Below are 26,186 nucleotides of genomic sequence, written 5' to 3' on the forward strand. Positions count from 1 at the left end.
TTAGATTATCCTATCTCCCTCGTTATCTCATGCTAATCACACCCCTTTGAAGAACAAGTTGGTAGGGATACAAAAATGCAGGGTTTTATTGTGTTGTTCAACTTCTGTTATTTTTTGTTTCAATGTTTAATTTGGAAACTTTGTACTTTCACTTGTTAGCCGCAGCAGGGTATTTTTCAAAGGCAGAACATGCCTTTCTTTTCTAACAAGTTTTATCTGAAACACCAGAAGTCCCTTTATATCTTGCCTACTATCCAGAGACTTCTACTATTTGCTAATGAGTTCGTGAGTCCCACAAATATATTAAAGTCACGTTACCATAGTTTAACCTCCACAGTGGTGTACATGCATTCTTTTTAATTATAAAGAATTTTACTTCACCTGAAAACATTTTGTGCCATCTTTTGCCATTCTCTCCTTTTCCCCATTTCAGAGAGACCTGCCTCTTGCACAGCTACCTGACTGAATTCTTTAGTTGTTTGACTGAAATAAAGTGAAATAAAATTGAAGCCATCAAAGTGCTACTTGAAATAACACGTTTTTAGAACTAGCTGTGAGAGTGGGCCTGTGCCTGTAGATTAAAGATTGTAGGAATCAATATTTACCTGCTCACCTCAATAGAAGTAACCTGTCATTCAAATACTGCCCCCTTATCAGAGACACTAACACTTTTTTTTTTTTTTATTGAATAGTGATTATATAGTTTTTTTTAATCATGTTTGTTATGTGGACACTATTTATTAAGAGGTGTGTTTTAAAGAGCCACAGTCCTGACCACAGTTGAGAATAAAATGACAAATATAGGCTAAATAAAATATAAAAGATAATGTCTAGTCTTTGTATTACAACTGGTGTCATCGGGAAACACATACATAACATACACTACTGCACGTGACGCCAGGCAGACTGCTACCTAGCACACTGAGCAGCTGCTGTCTGTAGAAGTTAGCTTGGGGAAACTTTTGAGTGAAATAATTAATAGGTGCATCCATTAACTTTTATCAGGGAGCACCAAGCTGTTACCTGACCGGAAAGAATGAACATGCTACTTCCAGGACTTCTGACAAAATGTAAACGTTGCACCACGATTTGGGATTGATCGGAGTTGCGTAAAGCAGTTAACAATTGTGTACTGAAAGTGATCCAGGAAGACAGGAAAAAGCATAGCAAAGCCCAACATGTTCCAAGTATTGTTATAACTTTTATAGATGTGACACTGGCTCTTTAAACAAAGTGTTTCAAAAATGATGCTCCCACCCCGAGATGGCAGAAAAGCCCACTCTTGCTTTGGCAATTTGTCCTGTTTGGACAGATGTTAATTTCAATATTATTTTATTTGTAAGTAATTCAGAAAAAAACAAACAAAAAAATAAAAAAAACAAGAATCGATGGTTATCAGTGAAGGATTTCAATAAAGATTCAATACAATAGCTGCAAATTGCATTCTGGGATTCTATTTAGAATTTTTGTTTAATTAAAGTGTGGTTAGGAACTTCATAATGAATCTAAAATTGAACCTTAGCACAATTTTAGATTTGTTTTGCATTTTGGTACTTGTTTGTGGTTTTAATGTGAGTTATTGGGCACCACAAAAAAAAAAAAAAAAAAAAAATGCTTGGGCTTGCATAATTCCTCACATTTTTACAAACCTTGGTCTATCTGAGATTAATCTACCCCTTGAAGAATGTTGCTAGCCAATCAGAGTGGAAGTTCCTAATACCAATCACTCTAAATATATGTATTTATTATATACTGTACAATGACAAAAATAATGGCATAAATTAAATACCACTTAGACCAGAGAATAAATAATTTGACCTTGTTGATCACAAAAAATATTGTCCATATTACTTATACTCGAGTGTTGTTCTATTTTGGTTGCTGATTATCTTTGTTGAGATCATCAGTTCAATCTTGATCCCTGCATCTCTTCTTTGGTCTGCAGTTGCAGGTCGGCTCCCCAGATACTTTTGAACTAGAAAGCCATCAGTCTTGCCAAAAAAACAAGTTGTATTTTATACATTGTTAATAACTCATTCAAATCAATCAGAACTATCCTTCAGATCCATGCGAACGACTTAAAATGTTTATTGAGCATTGCTTTTGTGCTTTGCCCTTCTATGTACAGTTTCTTGCATTAGCTTTTTTTTATACATCTGTTTTTTTTGTTTTTTTTTTTTACATTTTACATACATCTTACTAGTCTTTTTGAACCTATATACTTGCATTAATGCTAGGCACATAAATACATTTATCTACAGCACATCAAAACTTTTATAATTCTGTCTCGTATTACTTTTTGCACACAACTTAAAGCCTTTGCTTTTACCAGGATGTATTTCAGACAATCCCACAATCCATCTGGTGAAGCAAGAGTTTTAAATATTGCTGAGTAGTAGGGAATGGAATAGCCTATTTTGAGAATCAATTATACAATTTATCTTAATTACATGCTCCTCTGTCCACCTTATCTGGTTTCTCAGGACATTCCCTGTGTAATGCTACTACATATTTCCATTCCCTCTCGCCCAGTTTTAATTTCAGAAGCTGAAATAGTTAATATACGTTCCACTTATAGTATAATTATATTCGCTTAGGTATTCAAACAAGAAACATTTATTTCCAAAAATGGCTGTAAACCACACTTTTCAACTTCAGGATCCTAGAATTCACTGTTTGCTGTCTCAACCAAAGACAGTTAGTCCACTCTTTTTTAGTTGGTGAGGGTTTCATTTATAATGATCCATGCAGGGTGATATATTCATATACTTAGTTCCCAAGTTTAACATTGTGTCATAAAGTATTGTCCACTTGATAATGGCTCAGGCATGGACTTTTATTACAGCAACAGAAGCAGGTCTATTGTATTGCACATGTGTTGTTGACCCCCCCCCCCCCCCCCCCCCCCCCCCCCACAAGAAAGTGTGTGATTTGATCTTGTCTTTCCAGTTCTGGGTGGAGGCCGCTGCAGTCCATCACAAAATTACTATAGATACACTTTCCACTTAATTCTTATATTTATTTTCATTTTTGTTAATTTAAATGCTAATCTCTTCGAGGGTTTCAGACAAAGTAGAGGAAAGAAGTTCCTTTTCACCCCTTTGTGTTGCTTCATCACGTATAACAACCATGTTTCCTTCATTTGAGTACAAGAAAAAAAAAAATCCCTAAAGATGATCTTGTTTACACCATGTGCACTGACATTTGTGAGGAGGGGCCTGGTACAGTTCCATACTGACGGCTGTCGCAGGTATTTGCGCTCTGCTGGGAAGAAGGCGGGTTGCTGATCATGTGCATCCCATCCATCCCTGTTGATAGGTATTGCCTGTCTCCAAAGGGACCATTAGGGGAAGGCGAGCAGAGTATACTGTTCTGTGATGCTGTCAGTTTCTCTGGACTGGTGGCCAGTCTTGGAGTACCTGGGAAATTATATCCATAGAGGTTGTATGGATTGTGCAGGGAGAATGCATTGTAAGATCCCTGTTGCATGTGGCTTCCGCTGAACATGTGGGAAGAGGAGGAGCTGGAGGCAGGACCTCCTGTCTGCATGACATACTGGAGCTGAGAGGTGGGGAAGGAACCCAGCTGGCCACTGTAGGTGTCCATCTTGCTGTTGCCAGGCAAAGCACCAGGAGAGGCCTGCATTCCAGAAATTAAAGATGGAGTCCTCTGAGGCATGGCATTTTCAAAGGACTGACTGGCGGAAGTGCTTCCAGTTTGTAACCTGCCGTATGAGCCGTCCCCTAAGCCCGGGTAGCTTTGAAGGGCCGCCATGTTGCTCCTGGCACATGCTGGGTATTCTGACAGGTTGAGATTGCACAGCTGGCTCTCCCTGCAGCCCACATTAAAGGTGTTGGGTGCCAAGTGAAAGGTGGGAGGAGAACAGGAAGGAGAAAGGAGATGGGAAGAGGCATTTGGAGACGGAGTACCAGTGCTGGATGTTGTTGGAGATGTTCCTGTGCTTCCCCCTGAAAAAACAAATCAAACATGAATAAAACACCAGATATGTCTCCTGTCCATAATCATCAATTATCAGTAAATCCTATATGCAAGTCAGATTTTAAGATATGTGATCATTAACTCATGTATTCACGCATAATGGGTTATGTTGTTTTTAGTATTCTAAATGTGTGCTTTGCCCCTGCACCCCCGAAGTTTAAAAGCTGTGTCAGAGGAAGGACTTATTTTGTATTATAGTACAATTAAGTGGACTATCTGACAAGTTAAGTTAAAGGAATAGGAATTATACTGCTTTCTACATTTTTTAAAAGTATTAAATCATACTGGCTATGCTTTGTACTCAAAGTATCAAGTTTTTAGAACCTTGCTAACACTCTGTGAAATGAGGCACATCTTTTTATTAATGAGATTTTGGCCGAGATTCATTTTTTTGTTTGAAATTTACTTCAAACTCCTTCGTAAGTAAATAATTCAATCCATTCTTGGCTTGCCTTGCCTAGCACCATGTGCATTCAATAATAAATATGTGCTGTGTTTTTGCCATGAGTAGGTTATTGTGGTGACGTCATGCTGAATATTTTAAGTTTTTTTCTGTACTGTCATGTCTGAAAAGAAGAAAGTGCTTTTGAAACTTCAGAAGTCCACATAAAGAGCCACGCACCAGTGTGGAGGCAATTCAGTCTCTGTCCTGCCAGCTTGCCACAAATTCAAATTGCCTCAGAAGGGCATTCTGGCTTAAAACAGGTAAGTGATCTATGTGCATTTATCCTTATAAATGAATGTCAAGAATATTTGACTATTGAAATCCTGCCTGAATACCTTCTTGACCCAAAGAACACAGTTTTATGCTCAGGTTTTGACTATGGTTTTATGCACCATTCCTGGAAGTGTTTGGAAAACACTGACATGTCACTGTTGTATATTTACTGTTATTGGAAATTTAAACAAAACAAAACAAAAAAACATATAAAATGCTACCGTATATAAAGCAAGGCAGACTCCATAATGTGAATAATTTCTATTTACCATGTATATATTCTAGAAATGCAGCATGGGATATCAATATTAATGTTACATATTGCGTGATTGCACTAGACCCGGTCATTTCATTATTTCAATATAAACTGATCACACAGTTTAAATGTTGTGTGTGTGTGTGTGTGTGTGTGTGTATTTTTACTTGTATTTTAAATTCTTGGTGATACATAGAATAATACACACTTCAAGGATGTCTTTGTTAATGTATTTTGTGCTACAGAATACTGTGAACTAAAGAAAGTTTGATTTAAGACGAGAAGTCTAAGTTGTAGAAGCGTTACTTGTTGTTGTTGTTTTTTTTTTTAGGTAAAAGGTAAAAGCTTACCTCTAAGACAAACACAAACAAACAATGTAAATGTTTTAAAACCAGCAAGAAACAGCCTAGAACATCAATTTAGTTATATATGTAAGGTCTTCCATAAAAGTAGAAATAAACTCCACAATTCATTGATTGACTAGTGTCACAGTCAACAGAAAAACCAACATGTGCATAACAATAATCATATTTCATTACTGAAGTGAGGTCACATAATATATTAAATATTATTTCATGCCTATCTGTGACAGATGCCTTGCACATGGAAATGGAAACTGTGCACATACAAAATGTATATATTTATATTAGGGCAGGAATGTTTGTTTAATTGTTTTGTTTTATTAAAAAATAAAAATGTGCTCCTCTGTCCTGCCTTTGTTATTCCAGCTGAAAGCCGACCTTGACTGCAACACTAACTTTCCTCACTATCTATTTATCTATCCAGGAGCTTTATATGACATCAATCAGTAATCATCAGACATTTTATCAAGCACATCGGTTTACACACCTTGTTGTTTCTGCATGGTGGTAAAATCCTCAAAGGTGAGGGTCCGAACTGGGGGTCTCCAAAAAGCATACGTCTCCATGATGGCCTCCAGGCCAGTTCTGTAGGGGGGGAGAGAGAGAGAGAGAGAGAGAGAGAGAGAGAGAGAGAGAGAGAGAGAGAGAGAGAGAGAGAGAGAGAGAGAGAGGCAGGCTTATCCAAAAGGGAGCGATTAAGAGGGAGAACTTTACTACATGTATAAATCTCCATGATGTTTTATATCCAAACAACTCCCAAGTCCCTGTTCCATTTCATACTGATTTATATTCTTTACTGGTCACGTTACTGCAGAAAACACACACTTTAAATGTTTTCTTTTTTTTTATTCAGATGATAATTCACTGGCAATTTGACAAATTGAGCTCCTGTTAGTTTTAAACAGCTGTGATTGCAATTAGGCAAATTATACTAGCCAATTAGACAAGCATGTGCTGCTCCCTAGACATTCCCTAGTTTATTACAATATACAGCCATGGCCAAAAGTTTAGCATCACCCTATAGAATTAAACCTGTTGAATTATGTTATGTTAACATATTGAATTACACACCGCATTGTAAATTTCCATATAATTAACAAAAAACTGAAATACACACAGAAGTTCTGGCAACTGTAGACCTCCTAAATAGGCCCATACACGTATACACAGACTTATAGAAAAAGGATTGTTTTAAATACGAAGGCACAATAGAAACTATTAAAAACAAGAACGATCCAATTAATCTTTTATACAACAAAAAACACTTCTCAGTTATTGTATTTAAAGACAATGAAACCTGAAGAAAATCTGAATACTGTGGCATAATTAAAGACAATCAAAATAAATCTCAAACAGTAAAAATAAACCAGTTAAAAGCAAATAATAAAATGCAAAATAGAGAATTAAACATGAATAGGGCAGAGAATTCAAAACAGAAAGATAGGAGACCCAAAAATGGAAATGGTATCAAATACACTAAAGATAAGACAGAAGACATAAGGATAGTCATATTGAAGTAGTTAAACAAGAAATTACAGTAGGACTAAAAAAAAAATGTAAACTGAATTTAACCAATATTGAAGAACAAGCTATGACTGAGTTGTTAAATGATGATGATATAAGTATAAGACCAGCAGATAAAGGTTCAGCAACAGTGATAATGAACACAGATGACTATATGAAATTTGTAGAATGTGAATTTAATAATACAGATGCATATGAAGATGTTAAAAGCAATACGATCAATAAATCGGTAAAAGAGGTTAAGGAAATAGCGGAGAGACTATACAATAAAGGCATTATATCAAAAGAATTTAAAAAATGCATCCAGCCACATAATGCAAGAACAGGCCTAGCAAGAGGAAATCCTAAAATGCACAAAGAAAATCACCCTATGCGAATGATAGTCAGCACGATTGATAATCCAGCACACATAATAGCTGAAATAGCAGAAAAACAACTTAAGTCACAGGTTGAGTTATTACCAAGCTATGTTAAGGATACAACACATTTTTAAAAAGACTTGAATCACTAAAGCACAACCTTCTAGGTTGTATGGATGTAAAATCCAAAATAGCCTGTGAAAAATGTGATGAAATAAAATATGTTGGAGAGACTGGAACAATTTTATATAAATAATTCAGAGCCACCTTTCATTAATTAGAAATAATAAAAAACAATTAACCAATAGTACAACACTTCATCAGTCAAGGACATGACACAAATGATGTAAAGTTTGTAGTATTAGAACATCTAAAATTAGACAATGCAATATATGGAAGAATAGCAAAAAAGTAAATGGATAAATAGACTGAACACGTTTATGACAGCGGGACTCAACAAAAAAAGAATTAACTAATTAACTCCAATAAATATATAACATTTAAACAAATAAATAAACAAAATTCATTCAAAAGTTGTGCATGCTGTTACGCTGGGGAGGTTTTGGTTAGTTCAGCTGCCCACGTAGGCACAGTTACAGACACTAACCCTAAAGCCCTGGTGACACCTGGAACGATAATGATTTTTAAAAATCGTTCCAGTTCAAATGAATGGGGGTGGTCACACCACAAAGATAACAATCGTTGTAAATGATAACAATAGCTATCGTTTTGCTTGCTTTCAGAGCGAGTTTTTTCCTGCTACAATGATAACGATAAATGCTCCTGGCCTATCAGGACTGTATTAAACGTGACATCTTCACCTGCCACATATCATTACAAAAGACGGAAGACAAAAATATGGAGAAATAAATCTTGGAGGTCGAAAAGAACCCACTGCTGTACGACAAGAGCAGCAATCTTTTCAAGCATTCAGAGAAAAGAAGGACGTGTGGATAGCAATTGGGGATAAAAAGTCAGTGTTGAGTCCTGTTTGTATTTATTATGCACGAGTGTGCGTATATAATGTTATTGTTTTTTCCCCTTTGCTTATAGTTTACAGTTTATTCAAGTGAATGAAATTGAAAATATAATTAGGCAGAGGTGTATTTGAATTAAATTGCTCATACTGACGGTACTTTAGCAATGTGTGTGGGATACGATGGCCTATATTCACAGACAGTGGCACTGGAACAATTTTTAAAGTGGGGGTGCTGAAAGCCATTGAACAAAACTGTAACCCCTGTACATGATGGAGCCAGGAGGTGTTGCCACACGCCCAGCACCCCTAGTTCCAGCGCCCTTGTTCACACAGCATTTTCCACAAACTCGCCATCACTTTTTCTAAAATGCATTTATAAAGTACCGTCGGTATAAGCAATTTAATACAAACAAAACTTATTGAAAAAAAAATACTGCTAATGAGGTTAAACAAAACTAATGACACTGGGCAATTGTAATGTTCCAGAAACGTGAATGACACGTGTAGAACTGTTTAGTGACTACTCCTACTCCTACTCCTACTTCTACTACTACAACTATTACTACTACTACTAATAATAATAATAATAATAATAATAATAATAATAATAATAATAATAATAATAATAATAATAATAAAGCACATAACTCCATCACACCTTCTGTTAATCAAATACAACAGGAGTATTTCTTCATGTTCCCCATCACTGCCCCCCCTCTTGCTGGAAATAAAAGTGGGCGTGTATTAAAAAGTTGACTGGCATTTGCTGTACAATATATCAGAGCCCTTTTTCGTTCTGGTGTGACCGCTCCATAAACGATTTATGGTTATGGTTATCATTATCGTTCCAGGTGTCTCCTTATCAACCATATTTTAGAACTTCCTGTATGGAAAATGGTCATAAAGGCTTTTTCAGTTCTTTATGCCAACTGCATTTTAATATACTTTTAAAAGTATCAACTTTTTTTATATATATCTTTTCATCTGTAATTTTTTTCTGCAATACAATGTTCATAATAGTCCATAAATCAGACCCCCTTTTGTTTGAAAAATAAAAAAGATGTCTCAAATATCTAATATATTTGAATTCAGATGGATTTTCTTTCATATGCAGAGGGTATGTTTCAGTGCTTCCCTTGTTACTTGATAATTTACAGGCAAAGTAAAGGTCAAGAAGTATGTATTATCAGCCCAAAGATTTGATATTGCAGACAAAACACATAGTGTATGCCTAACTATGAAACAGTACTACATACAGTACAAATAACATAATAATAATAATAATAATAATAATAAAATAATAATAATAATAATAATAATATCCATTACGTTTTACCATTACTTTCAGAATCAAATAAAAAATATACTGTAGTAGATTTTGTAAGGAAAGATGCAATCAAATAGCAAAAAAAGAAAACAAATAATATTCAATACATTAATAAAGCACTTCATGAATAATGTCTGTATATGTATGCCTAGATACAGTAGATGACAGTAGGGTCTTATTACTATATAAATGAATACAAATCACAAGGTAATGTTAGTTAGTACATTATTAGTGCTAATCTGGGCCTGTGAAACCAGCCGTTATCGTCTGTGGAATAGCACAATTACCTGTTTCTTCCTGAGTCCCTGAATCCTTTAGCAAAAGGGTTTCTATCAATTTTTAACCTGGTGATCTGCATGTAAAAGAGAAAATGTAATATAAGTATTACATTCATACAGCAATTAACTATAATCACACATGAACTGTGTGACAGATAGGAGCATTTGAGTACGTGTATACGAAATACAATCTGCATTTAGTTACTAATGAAATATATACTTAAGCCAGCCCCAGCCACGGCTTTGTTCAATAAGATAATCAAATAGTAGCAGGGATAGCTATGACTGGAATAAAAAAAAAAAACACCCCTACATTATATTATAAATTGTAGTTCCAGGTTTAAACTTAAGTAAACTATTTGAAAATATGAATCCATAAAATCATTTAAATGTGTGTGTATCTCTCAGTGTGTATGTGTGTCTGTCTTACGTAACCTGGGGCCATATTTTCAAAGAGTTTACTGTAGTCTTGAATACATTTTTAAAAAAGAGAAAAGCGTCTATTGACATTAGAAATTTAGCATCAAACGTCTAAGTAATATAACTGAAGCACTCTCAGGTTGTTTATTTCTGAGTTTTGAATGTTACTGTTGTATTGTTATCTTTCAAAAAGTTAATTAAAAGAAACAGCTTTTAAAGAAAGCAGTGATGTCTCTTAGAAACTGGATATAAGGTTTTTAGCTATTAGGACATTATTATTTGTATATGCATAGGCTGCTTTTTTTAGGGCTTTATGTGGAGAGTGTAACATTATGAAGTAATACGGTACAAGACAGCAGAAAGCGTAGACAGGAGCAATGCAGGTGTCTTCTTTCCTGCTGCTGTGTCCAGAGGTGATGTAAAGAGAGACTCTGTAATACCTCACCTGTTGGTTCTGGTAAGCGGTCACAGTGGTGAACACGGTCTCTGGAAAACTGAATGTTTTCACTCCTTCTCCTGCAGGGACAGGTTTAGTTGGCGAGAGGTCGCTGCTAAAATCTTTTCGAATGACATGAACCCGCGGCTGGTACTTGTGCATGGAGTGAAGAATTATCTGAAATCAAAATCATACAGCTCTGTAATGAATGTGGGCAGATATACATAGGCAGCACCATTATATTTTCAGTAGTATTTAAGGCTGAATAACACTGACAGTGTACACAATCAAAGGAATTCACACCAGTACAATCGTGTTAGATCTGGATGGTTAAACTTTCCCTGGAGTCTGAACTCTGGTTTTAATTAGTGGCAAAATGAGCGCAGGCCCTTCAGTGCCAGTGGAGACCTCAGGGTCAAAGAGAAAAACATTTTTAAAGCAGTGCAAAAATAATGACATTAAATGTAATATAGCAGACAGTCGGCTGAATAGCTTGCCCTGAGGGACTCCCAATTAGAAGCTTATTCCTCAGCTCAACCTATAATAAAATGAAGACAATTCCGTATGGACATTTTACTGAACTAGTACAAAAAGAACCAGATGATCTGAGTGATTGAAGCTTCAAGTGGACTGGTTTTGAGAGTTATTTTAACTTATTGCCTCACATGAGCAGCTAAGCTGCATTTTAGTCCAACGACACACGCCATCAGCCTGATTTTCAGAAGGTAATTCTTTAGAGTGAAAATTGAGGTTGTAATGCATTTGCATGGCAAAAGTGTTTGCACCTTTAACAGTATACGTAGACAAGCGACTTCCATTTATGATCACCTGAACTGAAACAAACACACATTCGACCTGTAGAAAACAGACATATAAAAAGGGGAGAAAAGGATTTTCTGCAAGCCTGTGCAAAACTATTTTATGTTCAATGTAATTTCATAGAAGTACAGTCTAGTAGACAGTGATCACATAATAAAGCTTTTGAAATGGCAATTTATTTTGTTAAATAATATTTCAAACATTTATAATATTTCCCACTTCTCATATATTCATCGTGGTTCTATATTAGAAAAATGCAACAGTAATGTCTAGGCAAATGTGTAAATATGTAATGCTACCAAAATTAAAATTGTTGCCATTATAAAAGTGCACCTGTATTTTGCTTCACTTGGTGGCATCCTTTGTTAATAATGGGTTTCAATTAAAAATTCATATCCATGCATATTTTTCCAAATTAGCAAAAGTTGTATTTAGGCCATGGTTTGGAAAAACAAAAAAAACCTTTTGCTACTTATGCTGATGATTAAGCAGTATGTGTATGGTCTATTTGAAGTATGGAAAATCAAGTTTGAACTGTAAAACATCCACACTTCTGCATCTCCTTATTTTCCTATACAGGTCATGAGTTAAGATCTGCAACATACACAACAAAATTACTATACATTACAATAGCCATTAAACAGTAAGTAGCAGGGTTCTGAAAAATATAGCGTTACACAGCCTCAATTGTTGTTACAACTGTTTAAATAACATACCTGTACACTTTATTTTCACTATTAACATTCTGACAACTTTGTACACTTTCAAAGCTCTTTTGAAAATGTCCTTGGGGTTGAGATCTGTCCTCTAAATCACTGCAGGCTGAGTGATTAAAAACAAAACAAGCGCTCTGGGTTTTCAGTTTCGTACCACATTATGGATCGTTATTGCTGTGTTACCTGTTTGACAATGTGGGCAACAATCCTTACACTATCAGTATACTACAACGGCCATTTTGAGAGCTTTGAAACAGACTTAAAAGTTATGTGTAAAAGGTTGACAGGATGTTAATAATGAAAAGAAACATTACAGGTATGTTATTTAAACAGTTGTAGCAGCAGTTTAACGCTATATTTTATGAAACCCCATTACTTAATCTTTAAGGTGCTTTGTGATGAGTCAAAGGGGTTTCGGTCTGCAACTCAGCCTCCCAACAGTAGAAGGCATCAAACCAACTCGGGATTTCCCTTACCAAGGTCTTGTGACCATGACAAAAGTCATCTTTTTGAGGGGCGGCACCTTGGTGAGGGGCGGAAGTACGAGTATGTAAATTCCAGCCACTGGAGTCAAGTGAAATTAAGGATACCTGTCAGTTTGGGATTGGTGATCCACTGACTACCGGGGCGGGGTTTGCATACTAAAGGGAACGTGCTACTGTGTTCGGGTTTGGTCCTAAGGAATAGAGGCGGGGAAAAAAAGGCTGGAGGGAAGTACTTGGGAGTTTGGACTGTGTCACGAACGGAGGCCTTACTAACTTGGTTCTTTTCTGTTTTTATTCCTTTTTGTTTTATTTCTGGATTTAAGCAGAACGCGAAGAGGACTAAGAGGCTTCCGTTCCTTTACTTTTGATTACGCCCGCACTCCCTCCCTCACATCCTTCTTTATTATTTTTCTTTTTTTTCGTGTAATATTAAATAAAATTTTAATTGTTACACGTAAATCACTGTTTGGAAAATCCATTTGTACTCACACGCCTCACATGCTTCTTTCTGAAACATCGATTTTGAAGGCCCTTTTCCAGCGTTATTGCATCTTTAAAAGTTACTTCACTGGAATATAAACTAAAATGAAAGAAAAGTCAAAGGGCCGTGACTGCAGAAATAGTTATTAAATGACTGCATGTAATAACTATGTCTCTTTCTGCTTCAGATACCATATGTGGACCTCTGTTTAGAGTAAATCACAAGACTCCAGATCACAATCATTAAGGAAATAATGCAAATTAATTGAGTTTGGGCACCCGTAAATTATTTTTAATGAGACTGAAAATTCCTTGTATACAGAATAGATAGGGGTGATTTTAATATGTGCAGCAATGTATTTAATGTGTATGAAAGCATAAACAAACAAAAACATCACTAAATGACAGCCCTTGACTGTAAAATGATAAAGAAAATATAGTATTTTAAACAAGATTGAGGATATATTGTAATCCTTTGGCTTAGAGAAGGACCTGATTACTGAACAACAGTGGGGAAACAGTTCAGCTCCTGCTGTGTAAACTCGAAACTAAACGCGTTCCTATATGAAACCCATTCTGTATATAACCGTATCACATCATTACTGGGGTATATGGTAGTACTGTTAAATTCCTATCATGGCAATCATATATATATATATATATATATATATATATATATATATAGATAGATAGATAGATAGATAGATAGATAGATAGATAGATATTAATGGGCAGACTGCCACACAATTCAATGCTACTCCTGTAGCACCATTCTAATCTTTGACGCGTCTCCTACAAGCTGACCAATAGCAGCTTGGACTCACATGTCCTTGATCATCCAGCTCATTGTTGGTCAGCTTGAGTTTGTCGAAGCTGACCACCTGTCTCATCCAAGTATCTCCTGAGGCCAGTGAGTCAGGATGGATGTAAACCCGAGGAGGGACCGGGGAGTCTGCGTTGCCTGCAACCATCCACTTCGAGCTGTGATACACATACCTGGAGGAGGGAGGGTGGAATTCAATAGAGAAATTAAAACAACGGAGGCACTCAATGCAACTGTTGTAAAAATCCCATTTTCATCACAAGATGCAATTTCTTTGTTTTGCAGCGTGAAACTTTATTTTAGAAACATGATGGGATGATTTGTGTATTGACAGAATAGTGGGGAAGGCCTGGGCATAATGTCTCATGCAACAATAAATACATAAGCACAACTTTTTACAATTCATGCAATGTAATTTAAAACAAATACAATAGATAAATACACTGCAATCACATAAACAGCCTTGCAAGCTTTATGCTAATCCAGTCAGAATATGTATATTTATAAAAGCTGTTCAGTTCTTATGGACACTAATGCCGATGAGGATACAATCATTTGAGTGGGAAATGGGTTTAGTCTAAACTTAAAACTTTAACGCTACAAATAAAGCATTGCTAAGTTCTTGCTTTAAAAATCTAAAAATGTACCCTATAAAAAAAGCACTACTGGTATTCAAAACTGAAATTATACTGACAGTAGGCCTACAGTACAGTCTATCCTTCCCTGCCAATGCAAAGCATTCCTCCGCCACGTTATAAGAATGGTACACCACCAAAGATAGCAAAGCAGCTGTTTGACTTTAGCGCTGGCCCTGTTTATAGTTTAGCCACTTAGCTTTTTGCTTCAGTCCCAGCCATTGCTAAAGGGTAAAACTCACAAAACTCGCACTTCATTTTTTTTTTTTTTTTTTGGTTATTGCTTGTGTGCATTAAATGCTCTCCTGCTGAGAATCTCAAGCATTTCCATAATTTCCTGTTTAGAGCTCTGTTTATCGTTATGGTCTGCATAGCAGGGAAAGTGTTAAAGGAGAAACCTAACCCTGAAACAGAAATGGAAATTTGATTATCCTCTTTCATCTTCCATAAATCTGCCATCTGGCACAAGCACAATCATTAAAGAAAGGAGTTTATATGACACTCTCCTGAACAGATGTAAACTCCCACTTCCTTATATACACATGCAAAATACGCTGTCCACTCAGGGTGTCTTACTGAGCAGGTAGCAGTCCGCCAATATAGCCGTGCCAAGATACCGTGTGCACTTGAGCACACATCTTTGTGACTTTGTAAGCACACTTAAATGTGAATAATTAAGCATATGAGCGGACGTGTGCATGCATATCTGCAAGATCATGCTAATGTACATAAAAGTGTTTAAACAAATGGCTGGCATTTGTCTATGTGCATGTACAGCCTTGTATTTTGTGCAAATAATAGATACTGTCATTGTTGTAAAGGAACTCCATGGTAAAAAATAAATACATAAATATATAAATGTATTATTACAACAAAGACTCCATATTACATATACATCTCTGTAAGCATTATAACACCATATTCATATACACATATATGAGAATACATATATACATATATGAATACACATGCATATGCCTTATGAGAAACTTTTGGAGAATAAAGTAGATAATTGACAATAACCTGACTGAAAAATGTAATACTATCATGCTCAGAATAAGAAGTAACCCAGGAAATGAACAGTATTTCCAAATTATCATAACTGTATTTCATCTTCCACCATTTGAGTGAGAGCCTTGCCAGCCTACAATTATTAGCTCATCACAATTTATTTTTAATCAACTTTAACATAACTTTATAAATATAACTTAATAATGGAACAATTAGTTTGGACTTAGCTGCTTTATAACAGGTTTGAAGTATAGGTTGATTTACCTGTATCTCTTGTTGTCCACTGGAACTATATCCATGGAAATATAGTATTGCTGATGGGGATCGAGGCCCAGGATTTTGACTCTCATTGCTGGAAACATACGCCTGTGAAAAAAACAAGAAAAACCATAAACAATTTAAGATTTGCTTTTTGATTATATTATATATATATATATATATATATATATATATATATATATATATATATATATATATATATATATATATATATAGAGAGAGAGAGAGAGAGAGAGAGAGAGAGAGAGAGAGAGAGAGAGAGAAAAGAAAAAATAATAATAATAATTAAAAAAACAGTTCAGAAGATATAGCCTAGATGATCCCATGAGAAAACAAATGTAACGCTAATAAACTATCAACAAAGTGTAATAACATGAACAAACCATTGCAGGAAGGAGAGAGCACTTCATTTAGAGTAGCTTGTATGTGTGTTTTACACCATTTCAGTTATTTTATTCCACTGAAAATCTGTCCTCGACCAGACGTAAAACGGAGGTCTTATTCTAAAACTACAGCCGTAGTTGTTGACGTATAGTTTACACACTCGTCTCTGTTGATACGCTTTGGATAGAAGCGTCTGCTAAATGACTAATGAATTAATACATTACTTATTATTATTATTATTATTATTATTATTATTATTATTATTATTATTATTATTATTAATAATAATAATAATAATAATAATAATAATAATAATAATAATAATAATAATAATAACTACAGTATAGGCCTACAGCTATTTTGATACGCTTGTTTTCCATAGAGGCGTCTTAACGAAAACTTTACAAAAATTGTCAAATGTCAAATGCGGCATTTTAAAATCTAAAGTTAAATACTAAACTACTATTGTGGCTTCCGCCGGTAGACTTTTGCGATATCATACCAATAATAATCCATTATATGAAAAGTAAAACGTATTTTTTTAAGTTAGTATTTCGCTACTGAGCTAGAGTAAAGCTGGCGTTGTATTTACAATACTGATAAACTGAAGAACTCCTGCGGATCGTATGAGTATTCGGAAAGAAATACATACAGCACGCGCAGCAACATGCCATCAAGCGTGCCTCAAGTGTCAGATGTACAGGATTCATTATGCAATGCTGAGTAACTTACTTATGTGGCAAGACATGTCACATTAAATACTGGGTAAACAATAACAATGTTCAACTGAATTCAAAGCACATCGGTTTCAGAACATTTTATGATATATATATATTTATATATATATATATATATATATATATATATATATATATATATATATATTTAAGTTTATTGTATACTTCACAACATTTTTATTTTCATATTTCATGATAGTATTTTTTTATGGATTCCGTTTGACAAATATAGGAACTTTTAACGAAAAAAGTTTAAAATAAAAAATAAGGTCTGCATATCCAGAACCTATACACATATATTTAAATACACCCCTATGGTAATAACTCCTAAAAAACAAACAAATAAAAAAAAAAGATGTGTAAACCAAAGGCCGTCGTTGGCTGAACTACAGGACCCGCTAGACTCACCATAAACAATGCCTATGGATTTAACAGACGCCGTCCATCACTGAATCAAAATGAGGGGCAAATTCAACATTATCACCGTGGCCGTTTGCTTTACTACGAGCGATTACGTTTCAAAACTGAACCGGTGGTGCAGGTATAACAGGTTATCCTGATCACGTTTCAAGCAAGGCCGCTCTCAATACAATAACCATTACAGCGCCTATTTGTTTAACTCATTCACCACTGTTATTATAGTGTAAAATATAACATAATAAAACGCACATCTTGTGCTACAGACTTCAAACACATTTCATGTTGGTAACACTTGTGGGTTTCCTGCTTCTAAAGTATATCACCAGACTATTAAAACAAACAAAAGAATAATCAGATCCCTAAGATTTGGATTTATATAGGATGCATTACTAAAACTCTGACTACTATATTCAGTTATAGCTGTTAGTGTATCTGTTTAGTTTTTTGAAGAATAGCATCATCATCATCATCATCATCATTATTATTATTTATTATTATTATTATTATTATTATTATTACGAAGAATTTACGTTTCTTGCTGAACGAATGGTTTGTAATAACATTTGTATTCAAGCTTTTTAAAATATGACTTAAAAAAAAAATCATATTTTCATTTTTCATTTTAGAGTTATACTTCCTGCTCCGTGTTTGAGTAATTCAGAACTTCAGAAACTCAAACTTCTATTGGGACTAACAGACACATTTTAGAAAGCATGACGTATGGGGGATTTTGATCACGTGACTACAATTTCTGCTAATAGACAGGGCCTGTTTCTGAAAAATAAATGCCAATACCGTTTCAAATGTAACCTTTTAAATAAACTGAATACTTTATAATTATAATTATAAAATGTTGTGTTAGGTACTTAAATCTATCTGTCTAGTATAAGACTAATGGTTATGCAAACATTTATTCCGAGGCCATTCAAAATACATTCTTTGTGTAGCTTAGTTCATATGTTTGTTTTTCTTTTTCTAATGTACAATTTGCTGTCCTAGCTGTCCTATAGACGACACCAACTATTGGACTGGAATAGAAACAGATGATAACTGGTCAAAAAGCCTGTTGTATTTGAACGTACACACTTTCGCAATATAGAAATCAGTTCCAGAACTCAAAGTAATTACATAATTTTTTTTTAAATTGTTTAATATGGTTCCAGCAGAATATCAAGTTTCATTTCATGTGTGTTTTTGAATAAGAGAACAGCAGTAGCCATTTAATGAATGTTAATTTATCTTGAAAAATGTTGTAGTTAAACGGAATATTCTAGCTAAAAAGATTATTTAATTACAATCTCTTACGTTCAGCAAGCTGAGTTATCCATATAAAAGTGTATGTGTATATATAAACAACCTCTTGTTTGTATAGTGTGTATAAGAAGGAAATGAAGGAAGCCTGCAACACTTTGCTCATTGACTCGCTGGGCTAGCACACTGATGCTGCCTATTCCTCTAGGCAGCATATTAGGCTGAGCAGCAACTCAAGGCTAGGCAGCAGGATGTTTCAAAGCAAGTGTTGCCTCTGGGAAATACTTTCCAGACAGGTGGGCTGCTATGGCCACAATGTTCACATGTAAAATGCATGAACTGCAATTTAAATGGTCACTGATCACATTTATCCTGAGACCAAAAATACAAAGAACTGCAAACCACATGTAAAGGGTGCATTTATTTAGTTATTGTTAATTCAATTATGTATGCATTTATTCATTTTAGAATAACAAACTGTGGAGTCAATGCTGTACTGCGTTTGGTAGTTGTCGTTTTCATAGTGTATTAGACATGTATCTACTGCAACTTCACAGTATTACATTTGGGGTTTTACTGCAAACCTACAGAATATTTGCAAATAAATTAAAATGCAAAATAAATTAAAATAAACATAGATAGATAGATAGATAGATAGATAGATAGATAGATAGATAGATAGATAGATAGATAGATAGATAGACAGACAGACAGACAGAATTGAGCTCTTAGAAATGTTTGTAAATGTTACCTGCCAGCTTTAGTTATGATCATTTCTGTGCCAATCTCATGGAATCTCTTCCAGAGGTCAGAACACTGCAGCTCCACCTGGATGTCATCCATGGAGGAGGGGGGAGAGGAATCCGAGGGGTTGGGAGCCAGATCTGAGTGGGAGCTAAACGAGCATGACGTCCTTTCAGCAAGACCCTCGGTGTCAGAACTAGGGCTAGGCTCTGAATTTAACCAGGAGAAAGGAGAAAGAAGCAATTTGAGATTACTTTCGTGTCCTAACTAGGCCATTTCTACTTGTCTTCATGAGTTTGCACCAATAGTTATGTTTTTTTCTGTTTTTTTGTTTTGTTTTGTTTTTTTTATTGCTCTTCCTGCAGTGATTTAGTGGACACTAGTGGCCTTTAGTGGCAATTTTGAAAATGCGATATATTTCGGAACCCTGCTACTCACACTTTAATGTCCCCTTTGTGATTAAATGTTTTAATAAAAATGAAGACTCAATGAGTTGAATTAAGAGTTGCAACCAGAGCAGCTGTTGCGGAAAAGTTGTTGAAGGTGACTGCTCTAATTGATGATGCAAAAAGCCCTTGTAGGACAATGATCTAAAGCTACCAGAAATGGTCTTCAGATGTATTTATTTATTGAACCAGGATAGAACCCTTGAGCTATGCATCTCATGTTCAAGGGGTCCTGTCTTCAGCAATAAGGCTTGTGGCTATGGACCTTGCTAAGCTTAACATAAATAAGACAAGAATTGGAAACTAAATAACAAAAATGACACGTGGCTAAGAGAAAACTCAATTTTTAAAACCCTTTCCATTCTACCTTTAATACTTTCCAAGTTCAAGAAGACTAAGATATCACTTTCATTCATAAATGCCGTCAAGCCAATTGATCTGTACACCCAACTTGGTTTTAAACCACATTAAGTGTGACTTTCATGGAAAAATCTAAGAGAAAATAAATGAAAAGGCTCAGTTGTCATCTGTTCATTTCTTATTAGTTATAATAGTACATACAGTATTTCAGCTGTACCATATGCTATGTGTTAAAAACAAAAATGAATCCAAATAAAAAGGCAAAACTAACTTTTAGCAAAAGCGGATTTAACAAAAGACCTTCTGTTGCATGAAATATCACTAGCCTGAAATAGGATTTGAAACCAGTTGACTGCAAGTGTATGTTTGAGTTTACAAGGAATAACTAGAAGTATAGATGTGACATGTTTATATGAGAGGTAGCTTTAAAATAGAGAGCTTTATATAATGAATTACACATGAATTACAGAAAAAGCCGTACATTTGCTGATTTACTGCAGTGAAACTATTCGAGACAAACGGATGCAGGACACAGTAGTAGAGCACAGTTCCAATATATCACATATAATACATATACTAAACGTTCTGCATCTTAAAACTCTCACTGTAACATTAACTTACCAGGCACCCTAATGTGAATCACTAAGAAGCTCAAGATAATTCATTCTTCCTGCACAAAGCCACAGTAATTCCCTCTGCAGCAGACGATACTTTTCATTTAGCTATCAATGTATCTGAATTATTTTAACATAAGGGATGAAATACATAACTCTCAATAAAAAGTATTAATATGATGTTAACTAGAGTAAATTCAGTCATCCCCTGTCTGTAAGCTACATCCACTCTCCCATACAAAACCAAGGTCTGCTCTTTCCACTCACAAAATTAGCATCACCCTTCTCTCAAAATACCTGTCTTATTTATTTATTTATTTATTTATTTAATTCTAAGTCATGTCTTCACTTTTTTTTAACAGATATGCCTGCCCCTAATAGTTACTTAAAAGCAGCTATCAGCAACTTCAGAGAAATTAGAAACGCAATGAGATATCCTCTTTCATAATGGCCTGAGGTGGTCAGAAGGTTTGAACACAGATAAAGCCTGCCCTGAAAACATGTCTACTTTGACATATGATAAGCATTATGTGTTTTATTTTGTTTGTTTGTTCTTTGCCTTTCCTGCATTGGACCCTGTGCAATGTATTGAGTTGATTATTTGCTTGGCAACAGATATGGGCATCAAGTCAAAAATATAATAATAATAATAATAATAATAATAATAATAATAATAATAATAATAATAATAATAATAATAATAATAATAATAGTACTGAATAGTTTAGACTGTACATTTGGTGTTACAAGTTTTCGTTGCACGAGCTGTGGCTGTGTCCCACACTGTATAAAAACACCAGAATGTGTATATTGGAATAGTTTTCTGCAACTATATATATATATTTTTTTTATCATTCTTTAAACAACTTGCAGTATGTACACACAGAATTATTATTTTGTTAAAATACACTATCAATAGGAATAGCAGCAATGATGAACAGGTACCCAAGACCTCCTCATTTACAGTCTTTTAAGCGCACGGAAACAGCCCACCCGACATGTCAAAGCCTGTCTCGTTAATCATGTGCTCAGTTTTTTTTTTTTTTTTTTAAGGGGAGCACTCACATTGTTTTGGCATTTAAGACATTCTGGGGTGCTCTCCAATGAGACCCCACACCGCCAGCATTGAACGGGTTTCCTTTTATGAAAAATGCTGTGGTTTTGTCATGTTATTGAAACATGAAGAATCCTCTGCCACTCAGGCTGCTGCCTTCTACCTCCAGGCTAGGGACAACAGATACTAGTGAAGTGCCGAGCTACCCACACTGGGCTCAAGCTGAGCTCTTACTGAGGCAACAGAATAGTTAGTGCATCTCATTTACCTGCCAGCATTACTGCAAGATAATTATTCACAACATGCTACCAGACAGATATATTACTAATACACTGCCAAAGCAGTAGGGAAAAAAGAAATTGAGGCAGCTAATATATTAATTACACTGAGTGATGATGTTTTATGTTCCACCCTTTTCATCCATGATGATATCCAAGTTTGCTAGAGAGTTTATTAATGCGTCTATCTAGAAGAATACAATAATCCCACAGAAAGAAGACAAATGTGGCTATTTATGAAAGTTTTGTCTCTTGATTTGCATTTACTACACAGTATAAATAAAAAAGAAGGGTGATTGTGCATGGAATTATCAATGAAGAAGAGTAACATGGTCTTCCATATGATCAAGACACAATTATTGGTAATCAACACGATTACTAGATTCTTATAACATTTCTCAACCCTAACAGTAACCCTAACCCTAACTAAATCTTCAATATGGACAAGACACAATTATTGGTAATCAACAAGATTACTAGATTCTTGTAACATTTCATAAACCTAACCCTAACCCTACCCCTAATTCAGTCTTCAATATGGACAATACACAATTATTAGTAATTAAAAAGATGACTAGAGTCTTATAACATGCCTTCCAATTTTAGTTTTGAAAGGGATTTGAGAGGAGGGGGCAAGTGAGAAGAGTATTATAACAGTAACCAGTGTATTAAATAATATTTTCTGGAAATTTTGCAACAGCAAGAAATGGAAAACTGGACTTGAATATATACTGAGAAAAATTGAAAGCTGTGTAAATAATTAAAAACACAAAGGACATGGCTGTAAATTTAAGACATTTTTCAACAGAATTTAATTAATTTATATATATATATATATATATATATATATATATATATATATATATATACACACACACACACACACACACACACACACACACACACACAATTTATTTTCGTAAAAAGCAAAATTTCTTTTAAATAAAACATATATCTAGACAATATAGAATAGGTAAAATACAAAATTGCAGAAGAAATGTATTTGTAATAAATTAATTAATTAATTAATTAATAGTATAAATAAAATTAGGCTATATCAGTTTTGCATGCACTGTTTTTTTTTTTGTTTGTTTTGTTTTGTTTTTAAATAACCATTCAAAATTTTGAGCACCAAGTCTTTTGAACTTGATCCTTTGATATATCAGTTTTATTATATAGTAGCCCGCATATGAACATATTTCTGTGCTTATATTTTTAGAAATTACATCTTTGCCAATTTAAATGTCATAATGCATGTGGACCTATAGAGATGGTCTTTTAGACATATTACTACTATACTACTACTGCTACTGCTACTATTATTAATAATAATAATAATAATAATAATAATAATAATAATAAATAATAATAATAATAATAATAATAATGTGAACAACTAGGCCTCCTGTCAGACACACATTGATCTACATTAAGAACATCTAATCGTAACAGACAGGTATGATGCTGTGTTAAATAGGCTGCATATTATACAGACGAATTATAGATTTTTCACAGGTATAATTAAAACGAATACGATGTATAAACCAATACTAAGATAAACTCATTTCAACGACATACGCTTCAACTGCAAGTCTTTAAAGACATCGAAAACGTCATCTAGTCAAAACGTCGGTGATTGAATTCTATTTCATTTTAAGTGTTTCTAAATTCAGCCCTACTGAATGTTTAATAGTCATGCTAGGTGTGTAAAGCAGCATATTTAGGTGTGCCAGAGCTAAAGCGAAATGCACTTCTTGTAAGTAGTAATTTCCGAATGTATAATATTACGCGAGTACACCAATCGGCGATTTCAAATGATTGCTGTTAATTAATGCGTTACAACCGAACTCGAAAAATGTTTAATTTGGGATTGATAATATATTTCAGTATAAATCCCTATTTGTTTTCAGAAAGGAGATTCTTTCTGAGAGGCTAGGTTGAATAGAAAGTTTTCGACTCAAAGTCCCATATATTGTGTACATATTGTAAATATTACAGTGGCCTGTTAGTATTGGTATAGTGTGATTTTAATCATTCATAATTGCATTAAACTGAATTATTGTATTGCTTTAATAGGCAGCGTTTACAACACAGGCCTAGATTTCAATAAGATTGTATATCAACACCGCCAGTGCTTTCTCCTTCCTGCAAAGACGCACAGGATTCGTTTTGGTAATAAAGTATATCCTTAAACTTTACATTAAAATAAAAACGAATATACGTTTAAAATCGGTGGATTGTGTTTAATTTTTTGTAGCGTGGATAAGGACTGCAATGTATTGTTTGTTTACGAGCTATATTTAAAAACGATACTTCTACATTTGGGATTGGGTTATTTTTTTGAAAATTGCAGTTAGCTTTTAGCCTAGAGATTACCCTGTAATTTTTAATAAAATGGTTATTAAATATGTAACCACTGTAGCATGGAATTAAAGTAAATTGACGGGGGAGTGATAGCTATTCTGTCTCATGAAGCCGTAGCGGTCATTTACGGTTCTATTTAAAAACTAACCCATGCACAGCAATGTTGCTATCCTGTAAACCCCCTCCCCTCCCCATTTTCAATCTCAAAATCTTCCAACTAAATCTGAGCCGAGTCATACTGTAGGCTACTTTTTGTAAAAAGACCGAGTGTAACTGTTTTACTTTTTGTTACAGGTAGGAACCGAGTATAAAGATTCGAACAATTATATAGGGGGGGGGGGGGGGGGGGGGGGGCGGGGGGGGGGGGGTACAATTGAAAACTTTGCACGGTGCCACCCATTTACGATACACTTATACTGGAATTGACATTCCTGAACAGGTTGTCGCGCCGACGTCTACAATATTACGGATGTAGGCGTCAGGCAGTTGACTGTGCCCCTTGTTAATAACAATTACAAAGAAGTGTACAGTCCTGTCCGGTCCCAAAAGTAAAACATGTTATTATATTTTGTGTCAGTCTGGGGATAAGCTTATTAGTTTTTTTTTTTTTTTTTTTTTTTAAAGCGCTTTTATATCAACCAATGGATCTAAAAGAGTGACAGCTGTTTGAAAAGGAAAACATAATCTAATACCCAAGAAATCCCAAGAAAGCAGGAGTGTGCCAACAATATAAACTCATTTCTCACAACAGTACAGTCTTTATACAGTTTGGAAAGATGTCAAGGCTGCAGAGTTTGTTTTAGTATATTGCAATAACACATTTATTATATATTGTTTTGTTATTATTATTATTTAGAAAGTGTTGTTTTGTTTTGCATGAATAATAATTATACGGCGTCATTGGTGTTTTCCGGGATAACCGTTTTCAATGTATGTTACATTTTATAAACGTGCCCTGAAGAATCAAATGTCTAAACATGTTTAAAATAAGGCTGCATTAAAAAAAAAAAAAAAAAAAACGCTTAATTGACGTCACTGTGGTTGGGTGTCTGGTGTTGCAACGTTTGCCTTCTATACGCTTATATTTCTGAACAACACAAAACTGAATATTAATGACTAAAATGTAAACTGAAATCGGCATTTTTTGCACTAACCCGGGTTGATATCCAAGCACTGACCCGGGTCGTCCCCTTCCTCAAGCTGCCCATTGGGGCTGAGATTTTCCATGGAAAGATCCAACTCCTTTTCCTCCCAGTCTCTCAGTTTTCTCTTCTTATTTGTCCCAATCAATGCTTCTACTGAAAAAGCATGAGCTCTGGTACTCAGAGCTGCGGCAGATCTTCGTCTGTCACTCATTTTATACCGCGGATCCAGGAAAAAAAAAAAAAAAAAAAAAAAAACTCCTTCCAAAACCAACCAAAAAAAAAAACTGCAGCAAGTTAGGATATTAAAAGCAGTTTCCAAAAAGTAATCCAGAATACTCAGTGTAAGAGTTACATCAACCTTGCTGGTGAGGTGTCATTCCTAACAGGCGTTCCTAGTTTAAAACCTGTCCTAGAATTTCATTTCACGCTCTTCGTCCTTTTTGCTCCTCTTCTTCTCTTTCTTTCGGTCTTTCGATCTGTGTC

At 34.8% G+C, this 26,186-nt stretch overlaps 1 protein-coding gene across 1 annotated transcript; it reads right to left on the minus strand.

Annotated features, from left to right (window-relative positions):
- Positions 1-735: 735 nt before the first annotated feature.
- Positions 736-26,186, minus strand: LOC121320742 (T-box transcription factor TBX15-like). Its single transcript, XM_041259330.1, has 8 exons — positions 25,713-26,186; positions 19,450-19,651; positions 15,892-15,993; positions 13,983-14,154; positions 10,668-10,835; positions 9,812-9,876; positions 5,823-5,920; positions 736-3,968 (listed from the first exon to the last, which is right to left on the minus strand). The coding sequence occupies exons 1-8, from the start codon at positions 25,912-25,914 to the stop codon at positions 3,184-3,186; spliced, it is 1,794 nt and encodes a 597-aa protein (XP_041115264.1). The 5' UTR covers positions 25,915-26,186; the 3' UTR covers positions 736-3,183.

This window comes from Polyodon spathula, chromosome 9, assembly GCF_017654505.1.
Source record: "Polyodon spathula isolate WHYD16114869_AA chromosome 9, ASM1765450v1, whole genome shotgun sequence".
Classification (NCBI taxonomy): domain Eukaryota; kingdom Metazoa; phylum Chordata; class Actinopteri; order Acipenseriformes; family Polyodontidae; genus Polyodon; species Polyodon spathula.